This window comes from Mchenga conophoros, linkage group LG4, assembly GCF_057382185.1.
Source record: "Mchenga conophoros isolate Kocher_MC1m ecotype Shallow Benthic linkage group LG4, M_conophoros_male_GT1.1, whole genome shotgun sequence".
Lineage (NCBI taxonomy): Eukaryota > Metazoa > Chordata > Actinopteri > Cichliformes > Cichlidae > Mchenga > Mchenga conophoros.
This window is the reverse complement of record NC_140529.1, coordinates 26088523-26110826: the sequence shown is the minus strand read 5'-3', so window position 1 is coordinate 26110826 and position 22304 is coordinate 26088523. Positions and strand designations below refer to the sequence as shown.

Sequence of the window (22304 nt, the reverse complement as noted above, 5' to 3'; positions counted from 1 at the left end):
CATACGCTGATTTTTCTTTAGAGGCAGTGAGAAAAGTGTTCTTTCTCATCAAGGCCACTGCTACATGGTCAGTAATTACCAACAGATGCTTGCCCTTTATTTGTATATGTCTTTAATTTTATTTTAATATGAGGCATTAGTCAAACACAATCAATCTAATAACTGAGATTTTAAAAGGATTTTTTTTTTTACCGCTGGAATAGTTTCCTAGCAAACTTTTAGATAAACATCATAATTGATGTATGAATAAGCTGTTGATCCATGTGGCATCTTAATTATTAGATCTAAATAACATTTTGAGGATATAAATCAGGAAACTGAGACAAATCATCTGATAAATTTCTGTTCCTGGGATCCAGTGGCAATCCTATAAAATCCCACATATAGAACGCTGTTTTGTATTGCCTCTAGCAGTACATTAACCTCTGACCTTAAACTTACATTTAGGACATCTGGTTTGTGTACTGGGACCAGCGATCATTCACCTGTCATACAGTCTTAATGCACTCATATTAACAAGGCTAACAAGACTAAAAGAGCTTCTCCAAATAGATGAAATCAAATGAGGGGAAGATTTGTTTTCAAGCCTCAGACGTGTACTCGGAACAAACAAACAGATTTACTACTCAGACAAGTAAGTGCTAAGTGAAAGTGTTGCATTTTGTTAGGTAATCAAGAGAGTAATCATCAAACTTTTAAGCTTCTCTCACATCAAGTGTTTTTTTTTACTCTTTTTCACCCTTTGATGTAACGACAGAGAAAGATTTGCTTCCTTTATCAGTTATGGTCCCTCATAGCTCATAGCTTTCCAAAGATTACATTCATAGATTTTTTTCCCTCTATAAAAAGATGATTCCCAGAGTTTACAGGGGAATACTCAAATTCCCATTTCCTAAATTCTATCTAATTGGTTTTTGGCACTTCACACCCAGGTAACAGGTGTTTGTAGTATTTCCCTTCCTGAAACCTACAGTGGGTTTATTTAGGTTTTCACACTCACACTATATCCACCACCCAGCTCCCACTTTTCCCCATATAACAGGAGAAAAGCATCACTTGCGTGACTCACAGCCCAGCCAGTCTGTTACACAGCTGAGGTCTTGGATGCAACTTAGCCGTGCGCCTCTATAACACAAGCTGTAAAATGACACAACTCCTCAAGTAGCTCCTCAGCAGCTATCAAACCCCAAGTGCCTGTTAAAGCTCACTGACTCCCCCTCACCTCTACCATTCCACCCTTGTCTTATAAAACCAGGAGCCATAAAAGTGCCCCAGGGATCACTCTTTTTTTCTCCACGTGTTCTCAGTGTTGTGACAAATAGACAATTCATACATAAACATGCTGTGGCAATATTTTGGACATGATTCTTTCAATTGGGGATTAATAAGAGCTGATTTATTTGCTGAAGATCAGAGGTCAGACCACAGATGGAGAAAAATAACCACAGTGGATGCTTTGTTTCAACGTGAGTAATTTCCAGTATAAGCAGGAAAAGCAGTGATTATTCACTAGTGAGGGTCAGAATCAAGCTCGCCTGATCTGCAGTTACCTGATCTGAGTATGAAAAATATCCCAGTAATAAAGCAATAAGTCAAAAGACAATTTTATGACCAGTGTCCGTGTGGACATGAAGAAAATATTACAAGCCTAAATAGGGCTGAGGACTTGGAATGTCAGCTCCAGCAGCCCCTCCCAGCCACTGCACCACCCCTCCTACCCAGTGTTTCCACCCTTTTCCTTTTGTCACTCCTTTCCCTCCCAAACTTTTCCACAGGATTGCCAACAAAATTCAAGTTTTAGCAACTGCTGGCATTATTTTTAAAAGAAAAGCAAAAGTATTGATCGACTGATCAAATGTTATGAGATGAAATAAAAATTGGACTTATAGCACAAGTAATTTAACCACATACCAGGTGCAAAGTCTGCTGTGTTTCCTTCCAAGATTCCAAGATAGGGTTTTATACCAAACAGTCCTACTACAGGTCTTTTAAATTGCAACCTTTGCAATATTGCTTCAATTTGCATATGTTTGCAGACACTTGCAAAGAAAAAGCTGCTGAGTTCTTATAGCGCAACATGGAAATGATTACCTCCTGGCAAATGCAGATTTGTTGGCAGATTTCTGCTTGAGTATGTGTGTCTGTGCACATTCAAGTGTGTAGATACACTTGAGCACAAAGAGACTAATTGCCACTTAAACATCACTAGGTTTCATTTGACAAGTGTGCTGTGCATCAGCCAAAGCAACATCTGGACTCAAACAGAGAAATGAGATGACTGCCAAGCACATGCGTTACAGCTCAAACCTCAGCGCAGGAGAATGCCTGCAAGGCTGAAAATTAGCTGAGAAAGTGTAAAGGCTGCACAGCAGAAATGTCTTTCTGTCTCTCTTTCCGTGCTGATTCTGCAAAATACATTCGAAAAAGGAGTTGAAAACAATATGGCAAATGTTTTTTAAAGTATATGACTGTTAGATGATTTTCGAGAAAGCCTCCACAAATACAAATAAAAACTACCCTAAAGGTAAAGGTTATAGTCACCCCGAGGAAGCGTAAAAAAAACCCCTTTAAAATAAAGTCATCGAATACACAAAGATCTAATAAATATTCATTTCACTACTTTTAAGGGATACATTTATTTTACAAGTGGCTTTTACGACCAAATCGATGTACCCCTTACAGAGTGGTGTTTTCTTTTTTGGTGTGTCTGTGTTTTCAAGGATTCAAGCATGGCTAACGTTTGTGGTAATGACAAAATATAGTTACGATTAGTAGCTGAGGAAAGGTGAAAAGTGGAAGAAGATGTAACAGATAGAACAGCTTTGGAATGGCTATGGAAATATCATAAAATCTTCTCCAAATGAAATGATCTCAGGAACATTTGCCTTTAAATATTAACAGTAGCCAACGTGACAATTTTGACATGTACTTAAATACAAGGCTACAAGCATTTCCTTTTCTTGTCTTCTGTAAAATAAATTATTACTAATGATTGTAAATATGCCATACAATTAAAAACCATAACATTATTTGCTTGAGGCAAATCACACATTGTGCTACAGTAATGAAAATGGAGGTGCTATAGCCAGCCCCTAGGATTTAAACATTCAGGGTGGAACACCTCGTGCCCTTCAGGAAGTAAGGCAGAGGGGACCGTTCAGCTGCCCGGAAGACGTCGGCTATCCTCCCACCTTATACCAAATTCAAGTTGCAGTTGTTACTTGGTTTCTATAATGCTGCACACTCATCAATTCCCTACAAGAGTACGAATTGTAATAGAAACATTAAAGCAATGTTGATGTTTTGACTTCAAATACTGCTGTTATCTAATCTGCTAATGGTTTCATAATTAAAAACTTTATCATCAGACAACTTGTGTTTCCTGTCCAATGATGTTATCATAACCACAAAAACTTGCAAACTGCACAGAAGAAAAAGTGATAAACTGTTGTTGGACCCTAACTATCAACATTGGTTTCTTGCTGTAAAATTTTTCTATACATATCATAATTGTCATGTGCAATATTAATACGGCAACAGAGCTACATCTGAAAATGCAGGTTAATCGCTAAAGCTGGAACTCCTAATGCCACCGAGTGGCTAATCAGCTTATTGATGCATTTCTTTCAAACCTAAATGCATGCTTTTTTGGCAGCGGTCCTGCTCATGTGTCCTGTTGTAACTTTGTTGGCCTTTTTCTTTCAGGCAGGCGGTGATCACACATCTGTTGTTGGTTTCACCGTATTCTACCTTTTCATATGCAATAGGTAACATTTTGCAGAGCATAAGCAATAATTGGTGAGACAACTGTTAAATGGTGATCAGGCTCTGAGTGTTGCAGAAATCTTATGACAGACTGTAAGGCATATCTGGCCTCCATTAGTCTGTCTGAGTGAATGGCTGTGAGGTTTAGTAATCTGGATTTTCATTGAAGGGTAAAGCAGGGAGATTTTTTATTTTTTATTTTTTGGTTTTTTGGGAGAGGAGTAGAGGAAGAACAGGGAAGAGACGGTTTAGGGAATTGCAGGCAAGGACATTCCTTTATGGTTTTGATTTGGGAGTGACGCTTCATCAATTGCATAGTAAACTGCCTGAGTAGAAAAAAAAACTTAATACCACTGAGCATCGAAGTGAAGTGATGAATCCAGCAATGCTGATGCTTTTTTCCCCAAGTAATGTGACTTTTCAGGCTGCCTCAGTAATCAAACTGTGGATTTTATAGATAGTGGTGATGATAATGATGATAACATTGATGTCACAGAATGTTTTACTGAAAAAGATAAATTAATAATTCTGCTGTTCATAGTAAAAAACTGATCCAAATAATACAGATGGAGGCAAAACTCTGTTAGCATTGTGTCTACCCATTAAGCAATTTACATTAGAGGGATGCTAATCCTCTCTAGTCTCCACTACAGATGGATGAGAACATTATTTATGCAATTGGCTCCACCATTATAGTTTCACTGAAACTGTAATGGCAATGCAGAGCACTGAGATCCACCGTATTTGAGACAGCCACCCTGCCAACCTTCAGGCAAAGAGCACCTCACTGGCTAATTAAGACCAGAAGTCCTCCAAAAACAAAAGAAGAAAAAGAAGAAACCCAGAGGATTTTCTTTAATTCCATACACAGGAATCCAGGTTTCACTCAGCACTCACCCAGATGCAACAAAGGGATTACTTTAACCTTCAGCTGCTAAATATTCATAAGCAAAACAGTATCCATAACAAATATATCAGCAACATTCAGTCACCAAAGACCTATGTATCTTACATAAACGCTGATGCACGGCACAGTTCAAAAATGGATTGCCTTAATGCGAGGATGAAAGCAAAACAAGCTATGCAAACAAAAACAAAACAGAATAGTATCAACAGACTGGAAAATCCATTTTACTCTGCTAGATTTGCTTAATGATGGGTTAAGTAGTAGAGTAAGTAGAAGTAATAACTGCTTCATGATCAAGCCAAAAGATGGTAGATTTTGGACCGGTCTGATAAAGAAATACCTGACTTCAATCATGCCAGTGAGAAATGTATGCAGAACCCCAGAGAGCGGAGAAGTTGGGGAAGCGGAGACAGTTTTCAACACAGATAAAAATCAGCTGGCGCCTGCTGAGGAGGCGCCCGAGTACAGTATGTCCTGTCACCGCCATGGACAAAACTCTTCCTAGTCACGCCTAAAAAGAGGATTTACATCTCCATTTTCACATTTGGCTTTTGGTTCATACTAATATGAAAGTGGCCAAATGTGTGCCATGCAATATGAATGAAGGATTTCACAGCTGTTTCTTAAAATAAACAAATAGTTGTATATGTATATGCTTTCTGTTTTCTCTCTTATATCTTTAAGTCAAAGCCAGATGGCAAAATTCATAAACAAAATTCTTATTTAACTAAACTAAAACTGCCAAGTAACGTTGCGTTCTTTCCCTTTCACCTCATATTCTCCTTTTTTCCTTATGTTGTTGTTTTTTACTTGCTGTTAGCCAGCACTACTGCCCATTTTACCCCCTGTGGGACTGCACGCAGTCTCTGTTGCAAGCTCTCCCTCCCTTGCACTTGTGATCTTTGGGCTGGTGGGAAACGTGCGGAGGTATTCCATTTTCTCCCTGCTCCGTGCACTACTTTAAGCGCCATCCCAAGAGATGTGGATTGGGTTTACCGTCCAGACCTTCCACTCCCCACATGCTCATCAACACTGTATACATCCACTGGTTTTCATCAGCTCCTTCTCAGGGTCTGCCACCTGCATGTTCTTCTAAATAGATACTATTGTTAAAAAAAAAAAGAGTTAAGCTTCAGTGAGCAACTTCAACCAAACCAAAGTGCGCTGGAGCCACAGTTTCAGGTCACAGGAGTGCGCTGAGGTGTAGGTGCTGTGTAACTCTAGATGGTTAATTACAGTGTGTCCGTGGCAGTGAAATAAGAGGGTCATAGCTTCCCGATACTCTTTTTCATGATTCAAATGTTCCTTTTCTCTGTCCAGATGGAGTTATCTCTCAACTTCTTCTAAAATCAAAGCAAGAGTCACCATCTGCTTGCTTCTCTTGTTTTGGGTTTCATTCATTCAGTCATTCAGTAATAAAAAAAAAAGCTTGTTTGTGGCTAAATTTAATGATGCTTTCTTGCCTGCATGCCCCATCATTAGAGTCATCTGATCTGCTCCTCTGCTGCACCCGCCTCACTTCACCATCTCTTGTTTGCAAGAGTTTCTTTGAAGCTTTACCACAGTGGATTATATTTACCTGTTACTTTATTTTTTACTTCAGCTAATATAGAGAACATATTTATGCATTTGACTATTGCCTCCTTGTTTTCACTTTTACATGCATGCTTGCAGTTTCCCAAACTGACACGTTCAGACACTCATTTAAAGGTTAAAGATAAATGATCCAATTCTGCTATAGTTAATTATTTGTGAGCAGGAGCAGTGCTTTGCTTTGTGCTCCAGTAGTTCCAGTAGTTCTTTCTAATAGTGTAAACTCCTCTTTAAAATACAGGGCCAATAATCAGATAGCCCAGAAACTGATGCCCGGACACAGCAAGCTACAGCAAACAAGATGGTACTCAACTGTGCAGCAAATCCAGTAAATCAGTTAGAGTTTTCTTACTCCTACTAAGAAAGGTAACCAAACTGCTCAAATATTGGATATCAGGAAATAGTGGAGAACAATTTCCTTTCAGAGTAACATTAGAATGCATGAGCCTGGCTCCCGGAGGTTCAGGGCCAGCACCGCTGGGCTGCTCCAATTAGATGGCGCTTCCCTGCTGTGTCTGACCCAGCCAGAACACAGAAGCACCCAAAGGGAGCTGGAAGGAAGAAATGGAGGAATGAGAGAAGGGAGACATACATACACACAGGCGTGAGAGCTGTGTTATGTTTGGCACGTATCACCTTATGTCTCTCACAGTCTACATACGCTGCGTGTCATGCTGCAAAGTGATCATTAGATAACTCCAAAAGGTTTAGCAAAATAAAAAGATGAAAACTCAAAAGACTAATGTGAGGAGAAAGCCTCTCATATTTAAGAACAGTTTTCATGCTTTCTGTGTATGAAATTATTGGACTGCATGGTGTAGGAACAGTAAAGAAAATAGTAAAGGTGATATTGATTGCTCCTTTTTTTAAACCCAATTAGGTCATTTGTAACTTACTGAGTTTTAAAACGTTGTATTATTACACTTAACCCACTATGTAAACCATTAATAACAAGTTTTAACTATATTTTAAGAGGTCTTTGTTTTCCACAGCACATAAATGATAACAGTAAAAGCATCATATTTTGTGGAAATAAAATCCAAACTGTCTGGAGTCAGAATCTCGCAGTCAGTTGTCAAAATTCAAATTTAACCCCGTCTCCACAGGTTACAGTCACTAAAAGCAATTTGTTCACCTTCTCTTCCTTCTCTTTTTCCTTTTCTCTGAAATAAGTTTTAACAAGAATAGACTTGGCTTCCCCCCCCCCCTGTAATAAGACACTGTTTTAAAGCCCTTGAAGTATGTCATTGTTCATTTCACCTCTGCCCTTTCTGAATGTAATAATCTTATTGCCACGGTCTAATGCTGAAATCCCTGAACACTTAAGAAGACTAGTTTTTTTCTGACCACACAAGATATTCCTGCTTCTCCTGCAACAAGCGGTATCAAAGGCACATGGTGAGCAGCTAAGAGGAAGTGCATCTGTAGAGCATCCGTTTGCGAGATTTCTGCAAAGGTTGGGGCACTGGCTCTGATGCAGGTGCTATGCTCTGGAAGGTGATTAGATATCATCACTCTTTCATTAACTTGGTATTTCTAGTATCTCCATGACCGTGTGGAAAGAATGGCCCCTTTTCATCGGTGCTCCCAGAAAATGAGCCGTGCTGAAAGAGCCAGGTTAAGTTGGGAGGATAATGAAACAAGAGAAAAGGGGGGAGAAAGCTGACAGAGGAGTAAATAGGTGCAGTGTGGGTAATTTCTTCTTAGTATTTAAACCCATGTGTTTAACAGTGTAAACACTCTAATGTCACTGAGAATAAGCAAATATCAGCCAGCACATAAACAAATGCTGTACTGAGAAATAAATAAATGGGGATCTAAACAGGCGCAGGTGACGTAGACAAGAAGGGGAAGTAGGGGAAACACATTAAAGTTTATTTTTAGGTTGCGACAGTACGGGCGACAACAAAAGTCTCCATTTCACCTGATCGCTGAAACAGGTGGAGGGAGGGGGTATGATATTCCATTTCGTAGACCAGACCCAGGCGCATACAGGTTCAACGTGAAAAGCGTCTCTGTGGGTAGGCGCTGGTCTGACATCACCCGGAGTCGTGGATGGGAGCTTTTATGTGTAGTGGTGCCAGGAAGCTGCTAGCACTGTCAGCCAGTCTGAGTCAGCGCTACGCTCTAGACACAAACGTGCAAAAATCCATGACAGAGACGAGTTTCACAACTCTGCCTGCATTCTGCTCAAAATAACCTAAACAAGAAGGCCCGGCCCTTGGGGGGTAAAGTATTTCACTGGCAACAAAAAAGAAAAACTGCAATTTATTAGTGTTTGTTATGCAAATTGTCACTGTGACATTTTTATCTTGGTGATGAGGCTTTTTATGGTTGTTTGACTGTATATTACACTGAACAAGAGTACAGCTTATTGTGTATGATTTTCAACTTTCTACTTTCTTTACGTAGTCTTCCAAAACTTATCTACTGTGTTTCTTTAAAAAATAAAACTCTAGACGTCAAAAGAAAAGCAGCAGCTCATTAATGTTGTTCAAGTAATGCTTTGTGACTGTCACCTGCTCTCGTTCCAGAGGTCCCCTGTTGAGAGCGCAATCACCTTAGCGACCTCTGCAAAGACTCGGGTAATGTCATAACATTTTGTCAACACCTTCCGAATGAGCTATTGTCATTCAGACATAATTATAGGTCAAGGCCTGTCATTGGAAATGGAGGCCAGTGACCTACAGATATCACACTCTGCTTTCATTAGCATTTCATTGTCATTCAAACTGAGTCTGAGCCACTTCACCTGCAGGCATGAAAGGTACCTGAAAGTCACTCAGCTGAGTTCAATATTGGATTTTCTTTTCAGGTGTGCTTCCAGGAAAAAAATACTTTAAAATATTGTTTAAAAACTGATGCTTGGCAGTTGCACCTATCCAAACAGCTTATGTTTACCAAGTACCATTGGTTCCACTGTCTTCCCAAATCAGAGTGTGTTTCCTTCCTTACAGATACACTATCAATAGGTACCTTCAATGTTTCAGTTTACTAGAAGCCAAGAGCAGATAAGACTGAGATTACTGCTGCACTATCTCCAGGGGAGGTCAAAGCAAGAAGAAAATATGCAAGAAAGTGCACAGCAGTGACTAGTACACACAGCTGAACCTGTACAGGGGTGAAGGCCAGAATACATCTGCTTCTCAGTTGGAAGGTATTTCCTTAGTGACATAGATAAGCTATAATCTGATTTGACCTCATGAGTGAGGTGACTGCATGGTGCACTTTAGTATCATTTTAAATCAGCTTTTTAAAAATTATGTTAATTATAAATCAGAATTTTCCTGAAATATTGACCTCTAAATGTATCTGCAGTGTTTTGGGCGGAAAGCCGTTAGGCTCTGTTTTTGTCTCCTCTGTCTTTCTGATGAAGTGGAGCTGTTGTGGTTCTGAATGGGATATCAGGGAGGTGCAAGAGAGTCAGAGCAGGGAGTAAAAGGCTGGCAAATTCTTAAAAAGTCCCTCTTAAATTTTACTCACCGCAAAATGCCAAAGCAGTGCCGAAGCACTCTGACCTGGAATGGCAAACACTGAGGAAGCCCATCCGTATGAGAATGCCATTGACAGTGGGTACTGCAACCAGTGTGGTCTGTTTCAGACATAACTTGTTTAAGAATCAGTTACAGAGAAACTGAGGAAGTACCCGGAAGGACACTTGATTTGTTTTGCCAAAAAGGATTTTGTTAGTTTTCCCTCTTGTGGTCTTTTGCATTTCTAGTGAATTATGTGCTAGTTGTGGTACGTCTCAAACAGATGTGATGTCAGTTGTGAGTGCTTGAAGCCACTTCTGGGGGGATTTTTTGTTTTTATTTATTTATTTTATTTTAGATATTTGGATAAAATCTTTTTTTTTTTAAAGAACAAGAATATGGAAAACAAAAGATCAATGCCAATACCAATTCTCCTCATAAAAACTATAATTTCTATTTCTTTCACACACTTCAATGGGAACACCACAAAGATTTGCACACCCACTAAACTAACACATCCACACACAAATGAAAGGGGGAAAAAAAAGAAGGAAAAAAATGAGGGGCGGTCTGTTCAGACGGTTGCAGTGGAATCTGAGAGTGCTAGGAGAGGTGGAAGACATGATTTGGCAGTTTACCCCCAGTGTTTGCCTCAACATTTTGACGCCATGGCTCGAAGTCAAGCTGAGAAGTTTCCCAAGACCTGCTCAGCCTGCAGGTGGGTGTTCCGCGAAAGCGCTGAGCCCGGCCCCTGAGGATGTGTGTCCCCTTGACCGAGCGTACGCCACTGTGTAGGGCACCTCAAACTCTTAGCAGTCAGCACTGTGAGGGTGCGAACATGTCCCACTCCTCTGATGCCTCTGTGTTAGCCATCACAGGGTTTACTCCTCAGTGTGTCGAGACGAGCTGCCTCGCAAACTGACAAGGCAGCAGCTCTCTTTGCACTTCCCATGTCTGTTTAAAAGCTGAAAATTCTGTAAATTAGATCAAATATTCAGTTTCTAATGAGATTATGTATTAAAGGAAAAACAACAAACCTCTACTATGTTCCTCTACTGCTTGTATTTCTCTCCAACAGCCTTTTTTACATTTGAATCTATGTCATCTAGTTATATGAAGGGAAGCTGTAAGGGCCGTCTGCCACAACATCTGGTCGACCAAGAAGGCAAGGAGCACAATGAGAAGGGAATTAAAATAAATGTAATGAAAATCATGGGAACAAGACGGGAAACAATAGACCTTTACCTTTAAAAGAGAACACTTAAATGGGGGGAAAGGAGTTCTTTAAAATATATAGAGATTAATCAACATGTGTAAAATAGTTTATGTACATGTTTAAAACACATATTTTGACTACACCATACCATGACAAATATTCTCTATTTAAGCAACATTAAAGCTATATCAACATGTATTAACAGCAAAGATTTTGAGACTTCTCACAGTGGCATTTGTAAACGTTCACTAATAGAAATCCAAATCATAAAGTTTTGATAAAAATGGGAAGCTTTCAGTCCCTTTCTGTGTCTCCATGTGATCTCATAACTTACAGTTGGATTTCATTTCTAAAATTGAATACATGGATTAGAGGGACTGAACTCTGAACAAAGTGTCCTTTGTCCACAGGAAAACAAGTGTTGGAGGAAATCCAGAAAAGTAGATTTTGCCATTGTGACATGTTTTTCATGCACTCTTTTTTATAAAAAAATAAGTTGCCCTCACTTTGAATCTGTGAAATGTATAAACAAAATCAATGAATGTTTTATGCATTCTGATTTTTTTAAAGACAGTACATCTACTATTAGTAGAAGTTAGAGTCTAAATATGTAGAGAGTGACAAAACCTTTTTTTTTTTTTAAATATAACCTGCGTGTAAGTTCTTAAGACAAATCACCCGTCCAATTCTAAATCCAAAGCTAACCTACCTCACTCAAATAATACTGAAAGTCTGTCTAAATGACGTTAGAAATAACCACCAGTGATGTCACTTGTTGAGTTTGTTTAGGGGAAAACATGAGGGTGAGCGGTCAACCTGTTTGGACCACTAATTGTCCACAGATAGGAAGCTACAATTTTTAACTGGCGATTACATTTAAATTATTAAAAGAAAAGAAAAATTAAATACCCTCCTGATTTGTTTTAATCATTGCAGCACCGCCACAAATCCACGGCTTCCTCTCAAGTTTCTGGACTGCTGTCTCCCCCTGTTGGTCAATGTGCACTGTGCAGGGAGCTGAGATGACTGAAGGCTGCCGCTCCGGAGCAGCTCTGCAGGGACTCACTGGCAGAGCTGTCTCTGTGCAGCACTAGTTTTTTGACAATAACAGCCTCCCTGTATTCAAAGACCCATAAACATCAGCTCTACTCTTCATCGGTTCCTCAGCTCTGATTTAACGTAACTGACCCTGTATTTATAAAATATAAATAAATAAAATGTTTTACTTATTTCCTGTAAATTACTCACACCGCTGAATATTTATCATAGAAAAATAGCAGAAACACAAGGATAAACTTAGTTGGTAGAGCAAAGGATTAAAACTGCAACATCCCAAATCTACATTCCACCAACAAATGTATTAAAATAAATCTAAGAAGAAGAAGTTAAAGAAAAGTTGAAGATTTGTAAGTATGACTTCAGTAAAGAAACAAAAACAAACTTGATTTTATAATCAAGTTTTTAAAAAAGAAAAATACAAGAGTTTTAATGACAATCATACCTTTATTAAAGATGGGGCGGGTTTTGTGCCTGTTACCATAAAAAGGAAGTTCATCTTATCTGATTTTAATGTACGAGTAACTAAATCAGTTTATATCATAAGCATGCTCTTTTAAAAGTTACAAAGTTACAAAGTTGAAATGAAATGAAAGACAATAAGAGGGGAAAAACACGTTTTCCTAACTTGAGCTGAGTTTTCAGTTGTTGACTGCAAGACTGCTCTGGAGCAGAGTCAAATTACGTCCCGCCTACTAAAAAAGTTTCCCCCAATCATTTCCTTGCCGTTAAAACATAAATCCAGGCATCGCCTCCCGTGTCTATAGACTCTTCAGCAATCCTGCAACAGCAGTTCTCTCACGTTTGTCTTCAAAGTCACAGTTTCGAAGCTAAGTATTCGAAAGCGACCACTTACAGATGGTTTTCTTCTCTGCGAAATTGTGAGCATTCAGCGGAACAGAAATATTTCCATATTTACTTATTTTTTCTTATTTTTTTGTTTATTTTTATTTTTTCATTTTAAAGTTTGCCCCCGGCAAGCTGACACTGCAGCTTTGGGGCATATCACCTGGATATAGAAAGAAGGATTTTTCCTCCTATTTTTTTAATTATTTTTTTTAACTGCGAGAAGCTGTTCTTTAATTTTTTCGCATGAATCTCCTCGACCCTTACCTGAAGATGACAGAAGAACAGGAGAAGTGTCACTCTGACGCTCCCAGCCCAAGCATGTCTGAGGATTCCGCGGGCTCGCCTTGTCCGTCCGGGTCGGGTTCGGACACTGAAAACACTCGTCCGTCCGACAACCACCTCCTCATGGGTCAAGACTATAAGAAGGAAACCGAAGAGGAAAAGTTTCCCGTGTGTATCAGAGACGCGGTGTCTCAGGTGTTGAAGGGTTACGACTGGACGCTCGTGCCTATGCCGGTGCGCGTCAACGGCTCGAGTAAAAGCAAACCCCACGTCAAAAGACCCATGAACGCGTTCATGGTGTGGGCTCAAGCTGCACGGAGAAAGTTGGCCGATCAATACCCACACCTGCACAACGCAGAACTCAGCAAAACCCTGGGCAAACTTTGGAGGTAGGCTCGCTTTAGTTTATCGTTCACTTTTACAATGCACTTTTACGCGCCGCTGTGCGCGGCACATTATTTATTAACGTATAGATTCCTGCTCTTTCAAGTTTAGCTTTGCAGTATTTTGGTTTGAATGCTTTTACTCACCTATGCTTTTGATTTTATGAGTATTTTAAGTTCATTGTTATGCATACAATGACTTCTAAAGAATTACGATGCTAACTTTTTTTTCTTCTTTTTTGTAATGATCAATGCTAATTACCAACTGCACAGATTGAATCAGTGTGCTTAGCTTCTGCAACTGTTTACCAAGCGCAGTTTAACAAGTTTGTACAATTCCGTGTGCTATTTTCAGATTGCTCAATGAGGTAGAGAAGCGCCCGTTTGTGGAGGAGGCTGAGCGTTTGCGAGTGCAACATAAGAAGGATCACCCCGACTACAAATATCAGCCAAGGCGGAGAAAGTCTGTCAAGAATGGGCAAAGCGAACCGGAGGACAACGACCAAACTCATATCTCTCCAAATGCCATTTTCAAGGCGTTGCAGCAGGCCGACTCTCCGGCTTCAAGTATGGGCGAGGTGCACTCTCCGGGAGAGCACTCAGGTGAGGGAACAAGAAATAAAAAGCAAATATATTTTCTGTAATGTTTATGTTTTTTCAAAAGTTCCGGTTTGGATTAAAAATATATTTTTTAGAAGCCCTCAGGGCCTTAACTGGAGAACTGTTAATGATTAGTAGTTAATGATTATTAGGTTTTACAAGCCATCATGCAAATACACCTGCCTGTAGTTACAATAAACCTCTCCTGGAGGCATGTACAGTTAAGCTTTTATATCTCATGTGGGAAACATGTTCTTAAATTCAAACTTTTTTAACAAAAATGTTATGCTAAACAAATGTCTAACTTTGCCTTTGTCTCACTAGGTCAGTCACAGGGTCCACCAACACCCCCAACCACCCCGAAGACAGACCTTCCCTCCAGCAAAGCTGATCTGAAACGTGAGGGGCGGCCCATGCAGGAGGGCACTAGCCGCCAGCTCAACATTGATTTTGGAGCTGTGGACATCGGTGAGCTGAGCACTGATGTCATCTCCAATATAGGAAGCTTCGATGTTGATGAGTTTGATCAGTACCTGCCACCACACAGCCATGCTGGGGTGAATGGTGCAGCGCAGGCTGGCTACAGCAGCGGCTACCCTATCAACAGCTCCTCTGTCAGCCAGCAAGCTAGTGTTGGAGCCCACGCCTGGATGTCCAAGCAGCAGCAGCAGCAGCAACAGCAGCTCTCTCTGACCACTCTGGGTGGAGGAGGAGAGCAAAGCCAGCAGGGTCAACAGAGAACCACCCAGATTAAGACGGAGCAGCTGAGCCCCAGCCACTACAGTGAGCAGCAGGGCTCCCCACAGCATGTCACCTATGGGTCCTTCAACCTCCAGCACTACAGCACCAATTCTTACCCCTCCATCACCAGATCACAATATGACTATTCAGACCACCAAAGTGGTGCCAACTCCTACTACAGCCACGCAGCTGGCCAAGGCTCAAGCTTGTACTCCACCTTTAGTTACGTGAGCCCCACTCAGAGGCCGATGTACACCCCAATTGCTGACACCACCGGGGTGCCCTCTGTGCCGCAGACCCACAGTCCGCAGCACTGGGAGCAGCCCATTTACACACAACTTTCCAGGCCCTGAGGAGGCAGTCTGAGCACTGACTATATAACACATATATCCCAGACTTCTTTCTGCTCGGTGGCCTTTGCACCGTTACGTCACACACCTTTCATTGCCAACAGAAAAACATGACAAGAACTTTTTTTTTTAAGGTTCTGAAAAAACACATCTTTGGATTGGCTCACAACAGTGCCTTTTGTATTGGTTTGAATTGTGATTATATTTTTTTAGATATAATGTTTTAAAAAAAGTTAAATCCTCTGTGAGGACATACTGGCTATAAATATATTAGTATGTACTGTGTATGTGTTCTGCTCTTGTCATTACTATCATATTCAGTGTCATCAGCACCCTCGTCGTCACGATTTGAAGGTTTAACAAACGTAACAGAGCAGGAATGCCGGGTAAAAACACCCTTCAGTGGCCTTACTTCTGACTAATGTATTTTTGTACAGGAAGTAAGAAACCGTTTACTGACACTGCCGTCTCATAATAGCCTATATTCTGCTTTGAACTTTTGTACTGTACATATTTTAATGTAATTCCAATGAGATGCAAGGATTGAGCGACGCACGTTTGAAATAGATGAGAATTTTTGGCCATGATATGACCGTGTCATCAGTGAATTAGTCAAATATTCTACTTCTTGTTTGCTTTAGCTCAAGTTTATTGTGTTGGAAACGCTATAGCAGGTGCCATGTAATTCTCCTAAGGGCCTTACTGTGTTGCTAGCTGTAACAGCAATGCTTGCTTTGTTTTGTTTTCGTTTTGTTTTTTTGCCTTGAAACCATTGGTGCCTCAAGAGCTACGGCAGTGAGGCTTCGTCCACTTTGAATTGCAGTGTGAAAACTACAGCATAGTTCTGACTTCCTGCTTGATGAGATACAAGAAGTGACCTTTGACCCCATTATTCTCACCAACCATCAAGTCTGAGTCCGGTGTGTTTCTATCAAGCCTTCTGCCTCAACTTTCTTTTCCTAACCCTTGTCTTAATTTATTCTTTAGCATTAATTTTATTTGAAAATAACTATTTGCAATTGTCGTTTTAATTCAGCAGCAGCTAGCTGAGGAGAAATAGGTTGCTGTCATATGTGGTACAAATTTGTTTATTTATCATTTGTAAATGTTTTCCTTATAAAAGTTTCTTTTATTCATGATCTAGTTATGTACAGAATACTTATAATTACACGAGTAAGTAAAAAGAAAAACTGGAAGTCTTTCCTTTTGTCACTCTATTTCTAACAAATGTCTAAATGAATATAAAAGCAGCCGTTTTGTAAAGAATTTGCTGGAATCAACATGTTTTTTGTTTGTTTGTTTGTTTATCAAAAACATTGTGTTCCCCATTTTATATCCTGTCTCATTAGTTCCCATTTTGTCATCTTCTTAATGCAGTTTCCCTAGGTAAACATGGCATTTTCTTAAAAGCTTATCTTTTGTATTATATTTGTTTGCAATAAAAGCAAAACAGCAAAACGTCTTGTCTCGTCCTGTGTTTTTGTACAGCGCTGCTCGTGGTTTCCATCTGTCAGCATTTCTCACCAACACATCTGAGAGTTTCGGGGGCACTCTGGCAGTACGGGTACCTTAATACGGTGTGCAATAAGTAGTTATGGAAAAAGGCATCTAGTCATCACTGGAGATGGAGAATAACAATAGGTGGTATTTTTAAAAAAAGGATTTAGTTCAGCTGATGTGAGAAGAGACATCCCCATCAAACCAGTTACAAAAAGGTGCTGACATGAGATCAGCAGATTGGCGATGCCACTGGATGAGTCTGAATTACCTTGGAACAGAAAGGGGGGGGGGGGGGGGGGGGGATAATAGATTGCACAGATAATTTAATTTGTGCATTACTTGGAACCAGCTTGTCATCCACCAACAGCAGTAGTTTGGTAACGCTGCACATCGACACTTCTCCCTTCTCAGACCGTGAGGTCACAGGTCCATTATTACCGTGGACTACTGCCAAGATGTATGTCCACCCCCAGCCCCCCTCGCCTGTATACTCAACGGCTTAAAGAAACAAACTAAACACTGAATATTTTTTAGTCATTACTGGCCTCGTAACATTGGAGCACGGCTGACCTTAATAAATCAGTGACAGTGTAAACACAATCAGGTACTATAGGTTTGTGTTGAAATTTGAGGCACATTCACAGATGACGTCTCTTTCCTCACGTCAACTGGACTAAAATCTTTTTTTTCTTTTTCCTGCCATCCACTGCTGCACTTCATTTCACTGTGATGACTGGACATTTTTTTACCTTGTTCTGTAGCTACTTATTAGACATCATACTAAGGTACACAAAACCTGTATTATGGATAGAGAGCCAGATATATTAACTAGACCCATCAACCATTTCAACACCTCATTGTAATGCAGACTGGAATCGGTCTGAGTGACTTTCTCCCAAAGTTTTTTTATGTGTTTTTTTTCTTTCTTTTCTTTTCTTCTTTAACCATATTTTGCACTCTTATGTAAAGAGGGGGAAAGAGAAATTGCTTCTCTAAAAATATGTCCATCAGACTAATTTATTTATTAGATAATCTAAACTGTTTGCTATTCTGAGAGAAAAATGTCTAGTGGCTGTTTAACATTTAGTTTTATGATCAGAGTAATAAAAAAATACAAAAGTAATGCTTTGTGACATCATAACGCCAGCTTTACTTCGTTCATCTGGTCTGGGATTTTCTGTGGCTTCTGGTAAAGCGTTCAGAAACTGATATGCGGTCACTTAAGGTTTATTGTGTTGAGGACACAACACTGTCCTAAGGCTTGACTTTGGTGTCTCTGGTTAAATACAAAGGTAGTAAACTTCCCCTCTAACGGTGAGGAGCATGCGGGGCATGTGAGGCCCTGAACCTACCTCCCACAGAGAGCCCCTGAGGCACATCCATCACTGAACCTCCAGTGGCTCAAACGTGGAGCTAGGCAACAGGGCAGCAGGGCCTCAGGGCTTAGGCAGTTACCGCTGATTCAGAGCAGGGCAGAACGGTGATGTGGGCGTTCATGAGAAAAGGACAGAAGAACATTAAAGAAAAGCGCCCCTTTTATCATTAAAAGCACTGATTGTCAGAAAATCTCAGGGAAAAAAATCCATCAAGAGTTGTTAAGCACGAGTTCTTAATGAAAATAAAATGTTACCTGACCTAAAATGTCTTGATGCTGCCTGAGCTTGCTCCAGCAGGCGTGACTCAGTGCTAAGGACATGATTGGCTCCTCGTGAAAACTGCTGCCTGAAAGTTAAACTGGGGCCAACATTTCTGTTCAGTAAACAAAGAAAAAAAGTCAACTTTAGTAAACACAGGTTCGCTAGTTATAGGAAATGACCAAAACATTTTTGCTAAATTGTTTCACTCTCAGGTTGTTGGCAGTGTTAGTGCATGGGAAAATGTTAAGTGTTTACACTTGCAAGTCCAGCTCCCCCCAAAATCAATCCAGATCAATTCAGAACACATAAGGTGATCATATTAACACTTCTGGTAAAATATTAGCCTGCCTTTTTTGCTTTAATATTTCTAAAAAGTATATTTTTGATCATTTCTTTTAATTGATCCTTTCTCTGAGTATAGTTTCTGTTGTTCCTTCTATGCGAGTTAAACTCACTCACTTGATTCAGGGTGAATCAAGTGAGTCTAAGTCACTCTGTTACAGAGGAAAGGTGTTTGAATGTTTATCTTTTATTATTCACAGAGAGTCTGGATAGGACATGTTTGAATTTCTCTGACTTCAGTAGAAAAAAGAAAACATAGAGATAATAGAGAACAAGATGATAGTGACTTTCATCGTATTTCATCAGAATGATGTGTCATGTAGTTTTGTCAAATGGTAGCACCACGCCAGGAAATGACATCAGTACTGAGGTTTTCCCTGTGTGAGACCACAGTGATTCATTTCTCAGGCTTTTCTGCAGGCACAGGCGGTCTTGGCCAGAGGCGAGTCAAAAGTAATGTTAAATTTAATGTAATTCATCCCAAAAAATTGCCACAAGAAATGATAATAACGTTTTCCCTGATTATAACTTCTGTTAACAATTCAAAGCAACTGCACAACATCAGATATTCAGGAAACGACATATACAGTCACAGCCTATCATTACTGGGGATCTATATTAAAAACAAATCTGGGCACAGCAAAAAAAAAGAAAAAAGAAAAAAGAAAAGCATCTTTCTAAACTAAGCGTCCCAGCCTGCTAGCTAGTGAGTGGATTGGGGCTGAAATGGGTCTGCCCACCAAACAGCAGGAGTGCCCTGATGAATGTTTCCGAGAAGGATCGGAAACAAGACCAAATTTTTCTTTCTTTCTTTCTTTTTTTTTTCAGACAGGCCTTTCCATGGGCAATTTTCCCAGGACGACTCCATTATTATTCCGCAGAGACGTCTGCCCCCTCCGAACCCTATGGGTGGTCTTTCTAAAGGCAAAAGGAAGAGGAAAAGAAAAGAAAAGCTGAAAAAAATCTGGTGATACACCCACGGTGAGTGGACGACAATAAGATACACAATAAAGTAAAACGAAACAAACCAAAAGTCGATCTCAACAACATACTGGAAGCACACCGTACGCTGATGGACTTTGTGAGTGCGCTTTCTTTTGCTTGGAACATCAATTTTAAAAAACAAATACTGCAGATGTTCAATGAAACCAAATATTATGGATGATATTTAGTTTATTGATGACAGGATTGTTTCAATGTCCTGTATAAAGAATTTAAATTGCTCATCCAGTCCATAAAGTTGCTTCTGAAACTATTAAGACACATCCAGATGAACTACACTAAATCACATGGCAAGACAAGCTGACTACAAGGCTGTTTCCATGGAGGCTACACCCTCAGCTGAAGAACTACTGTGGGAGTAAATGGGGAGCAAATAAAGGGCACATTTCCTCCGTCCTGAACTGCATTAGGTGGTGTATAGCCGAAATCGCAATGTGATCTTCTTTCTATTGTGAGATTATATTTACAATAAAATTTCACAACCGTCACTGCTCAGTTTTGCTTTGTTACTGTTGGAGCAGACTTAGGAAGTAAGACTTTGCCCCAAAGCCATCCATCTTCCACAGGCCCTAGGAGGAGAGCGGCCTGTGCCAAGAGGCCGAGCCGGGCCAGCCTGCTAGAACCCTTGGTGAGTTTTGTGCCTTTGTCTGAGGATGTGGAAGAAACCTGGCACCAGCCCGAGGTCAGCGGCACAAAATTATATTACCATAATCCCATTAAGTGTGTCTGAGGCCTCATGAGCCCCAGCTCAGTCTGGGAGGAAGGTAGGTGAGGTCTGGCAGTGGGTGGTTTGTGCTAAAGTGCACAGCCAATGAATAAGATGAGACTGGCAGTTTAGGCATTTATATATTTTTTTTATTTTTTTTATTTTTAAGAAGTCAAAGATCAGTCAAAGATAAATAAATGAGTAAAATCTTGGTGTCAGTCAAAAACATGCCTAAAGCATGTGTTTTATATGAGTATGTGGTACGTAAAATGCAAAAAAAAAAAAAAAAAATACAAACAAAAAGCATGTATTACAGAAAAAAAACATGTATAATTGAATCCAGGGGCCTAAACAAGAACATGGATCAACTGGGTTTGTCTATAAGCTTTATTTAATCAAGGTTTCTCATCCTTATCTCTATTATCCCTCATTGTTCAAAGAAGGATTCTCTCCAGTAATAGAGATGAGATTTTCCATCCATGTTTCCATTTGTTTCCAGTTAAGACACTTAAAGTTTTGTTGACGAACCAGCCACAGATATAGTAATTTGTCTCTTACTGCGACTCTGTACCTGACAAGTCTTGACAGAACATATCATTTAACTGTCCATATTTGCTTATTTGGGACAGATTGTTTGAGAAAAGTCAAACTGACATGTCGGTAAAACTGATGCCATTCTCGCAGGGCATGAGGACTTGAAATAAGCCAAGCTCTGCTAGCTGATCCTTGAGACAAAGCCGAAGCTGTCATGTACATGGAGAAACTATGAGGCATGTAAGTCAGGCATGAAACCTAGTTCCTGTTTTGTTTCAGTGTTAAACCACACCTATTTATAAAATAAATAGAGTGGAATTACTATTGCATTCATCTTTTTAATAAGACTTTTTAGCTCATAAATTAGAAACAGGAGAAATATTAGGTTGCTTTTTTTCTTAGATCATAATTGTCCGTTTCTGTTATTGCATAAAAACGACGACTTCTTAACTATCGAGTTATCTAATTCTCTTCCTGGGGCACAGGCTGGGAGAATTTTTACATGAAATGGGAGTGCACTGTTTGTGTTTCTTATATCTTTGTTGGTTGTCTGCAAAGCCACTGCTGTGACACAAGCTGCAGAGCATTATTAGCCGTTCAGCAGCCTGTTCTTTACTGACAGACCCCGGTATCTCAAACATACCTCCCTTATGTTTGTCCATTCCATCTACGGGACAACCAGTAAGCCTTAATCCCCAGTCTAAATAAGTTAATACCTCAACCAACATGTAAAAGTAAAGTTCATGGCCAAATGCAGATTCCAGAGAAACAGCCACTACCTAACCTGGCAGTAAACCAATTAATCAAACACAGAGAGACTCTTTGTCACAGCAACAGAAAGTGACAACCAAACCAGCAGCCAGTTTGTACTAAAGGAAGAAATGAAAGAAATTTTGCATGGTCATGTGTATTTATTTGTTTTTAGCATTTATATGTGTCCTACTTTTTTCCTCCTTTCCTTCTGTACAGCTCTTTCTTTTGCTGAACCCAGTGGCCTGCATGTGTTAAGATATGAGCTGTCTCTTTTCCTTTGAGAGTGGAGCTTTTGAATATCAGCAGAAGGCCAGGAGTATTACTAACTAGAGCCAACAGCATATTTACCATCAGAACTTGCTTAAATCACTTTTATCATTATCATTTCACTGCGACCAAAATAATCAGTAGCCTGGTTTTAGTTTAGAAGCTAGTCTCTGACTTGTGTCTTGTGATTTGGTGCTCATTGTTTGCCGACAGATTATAGCTGCAGGAAATCTGACTTTTTACAAAACTGGCTGACAACAGGGTGTAAGCAAAGTCTACAGACAAAAGCAGAGCTCTGGTAATTATAACATTTTATCATATAATTTTATAGGTCTGTCAAAGAAAAAT

General features: G+C 39.9%; 1 protein-coding gene across 1 annotated transcript; it reads left to right on the top strand.

Moving 5' to 3' along the window:
• The first annotated feature begins 12759 nt into the window (after positions 1-12759).
• Positions 12760-16676, top strand: LOC146576192 (transcription factor Sox-9-like). The gene is made up of 3 exons (XM_085271272.1): positions 12760-13530; positions 13880-14127; positions 14449-16676. Exons 1-3 carry the CDS (start codon positions 13103-13105, stop codon positions 15216-15218), a joined length of 1446 nt encoding a protein of 481 aa, XP_085127398.1. The 5' UTR covers positions 12760-13102; the 3' UTR covers positions 15219-16676.
• Positions 16677-22304: the final 5628 nt, after the last annotated feature.

What these genes read in the sequence shown, in the direction of transcription:
- LOC146576192 (XM_085271272.1), top strand. Translation starts at nt 13,103, where the DNA reads ATGAATCTCCTCGACCCTTACCTGAAGATGACAGAAGAACAGGAGAAG. An exon ending in ACCCTGGGCAAACTTTGGAG is followed by an intron (nt 13,531 to 13,879) that starts GTAGGCTCGCTT and finishes TGCTATTTTCAG; the next exon opens with ATTGCTCAATGAGGTAGAGA. An exon ending in CTCTCCGGGAGAGCACTCAG is followed by an intron (nt 14,128 to 14,448) that starts GTGAGGGAACAA and finishes TTGTCTCACTAG; the next exon opens with GTCAGTCACAGGGTCCACCA.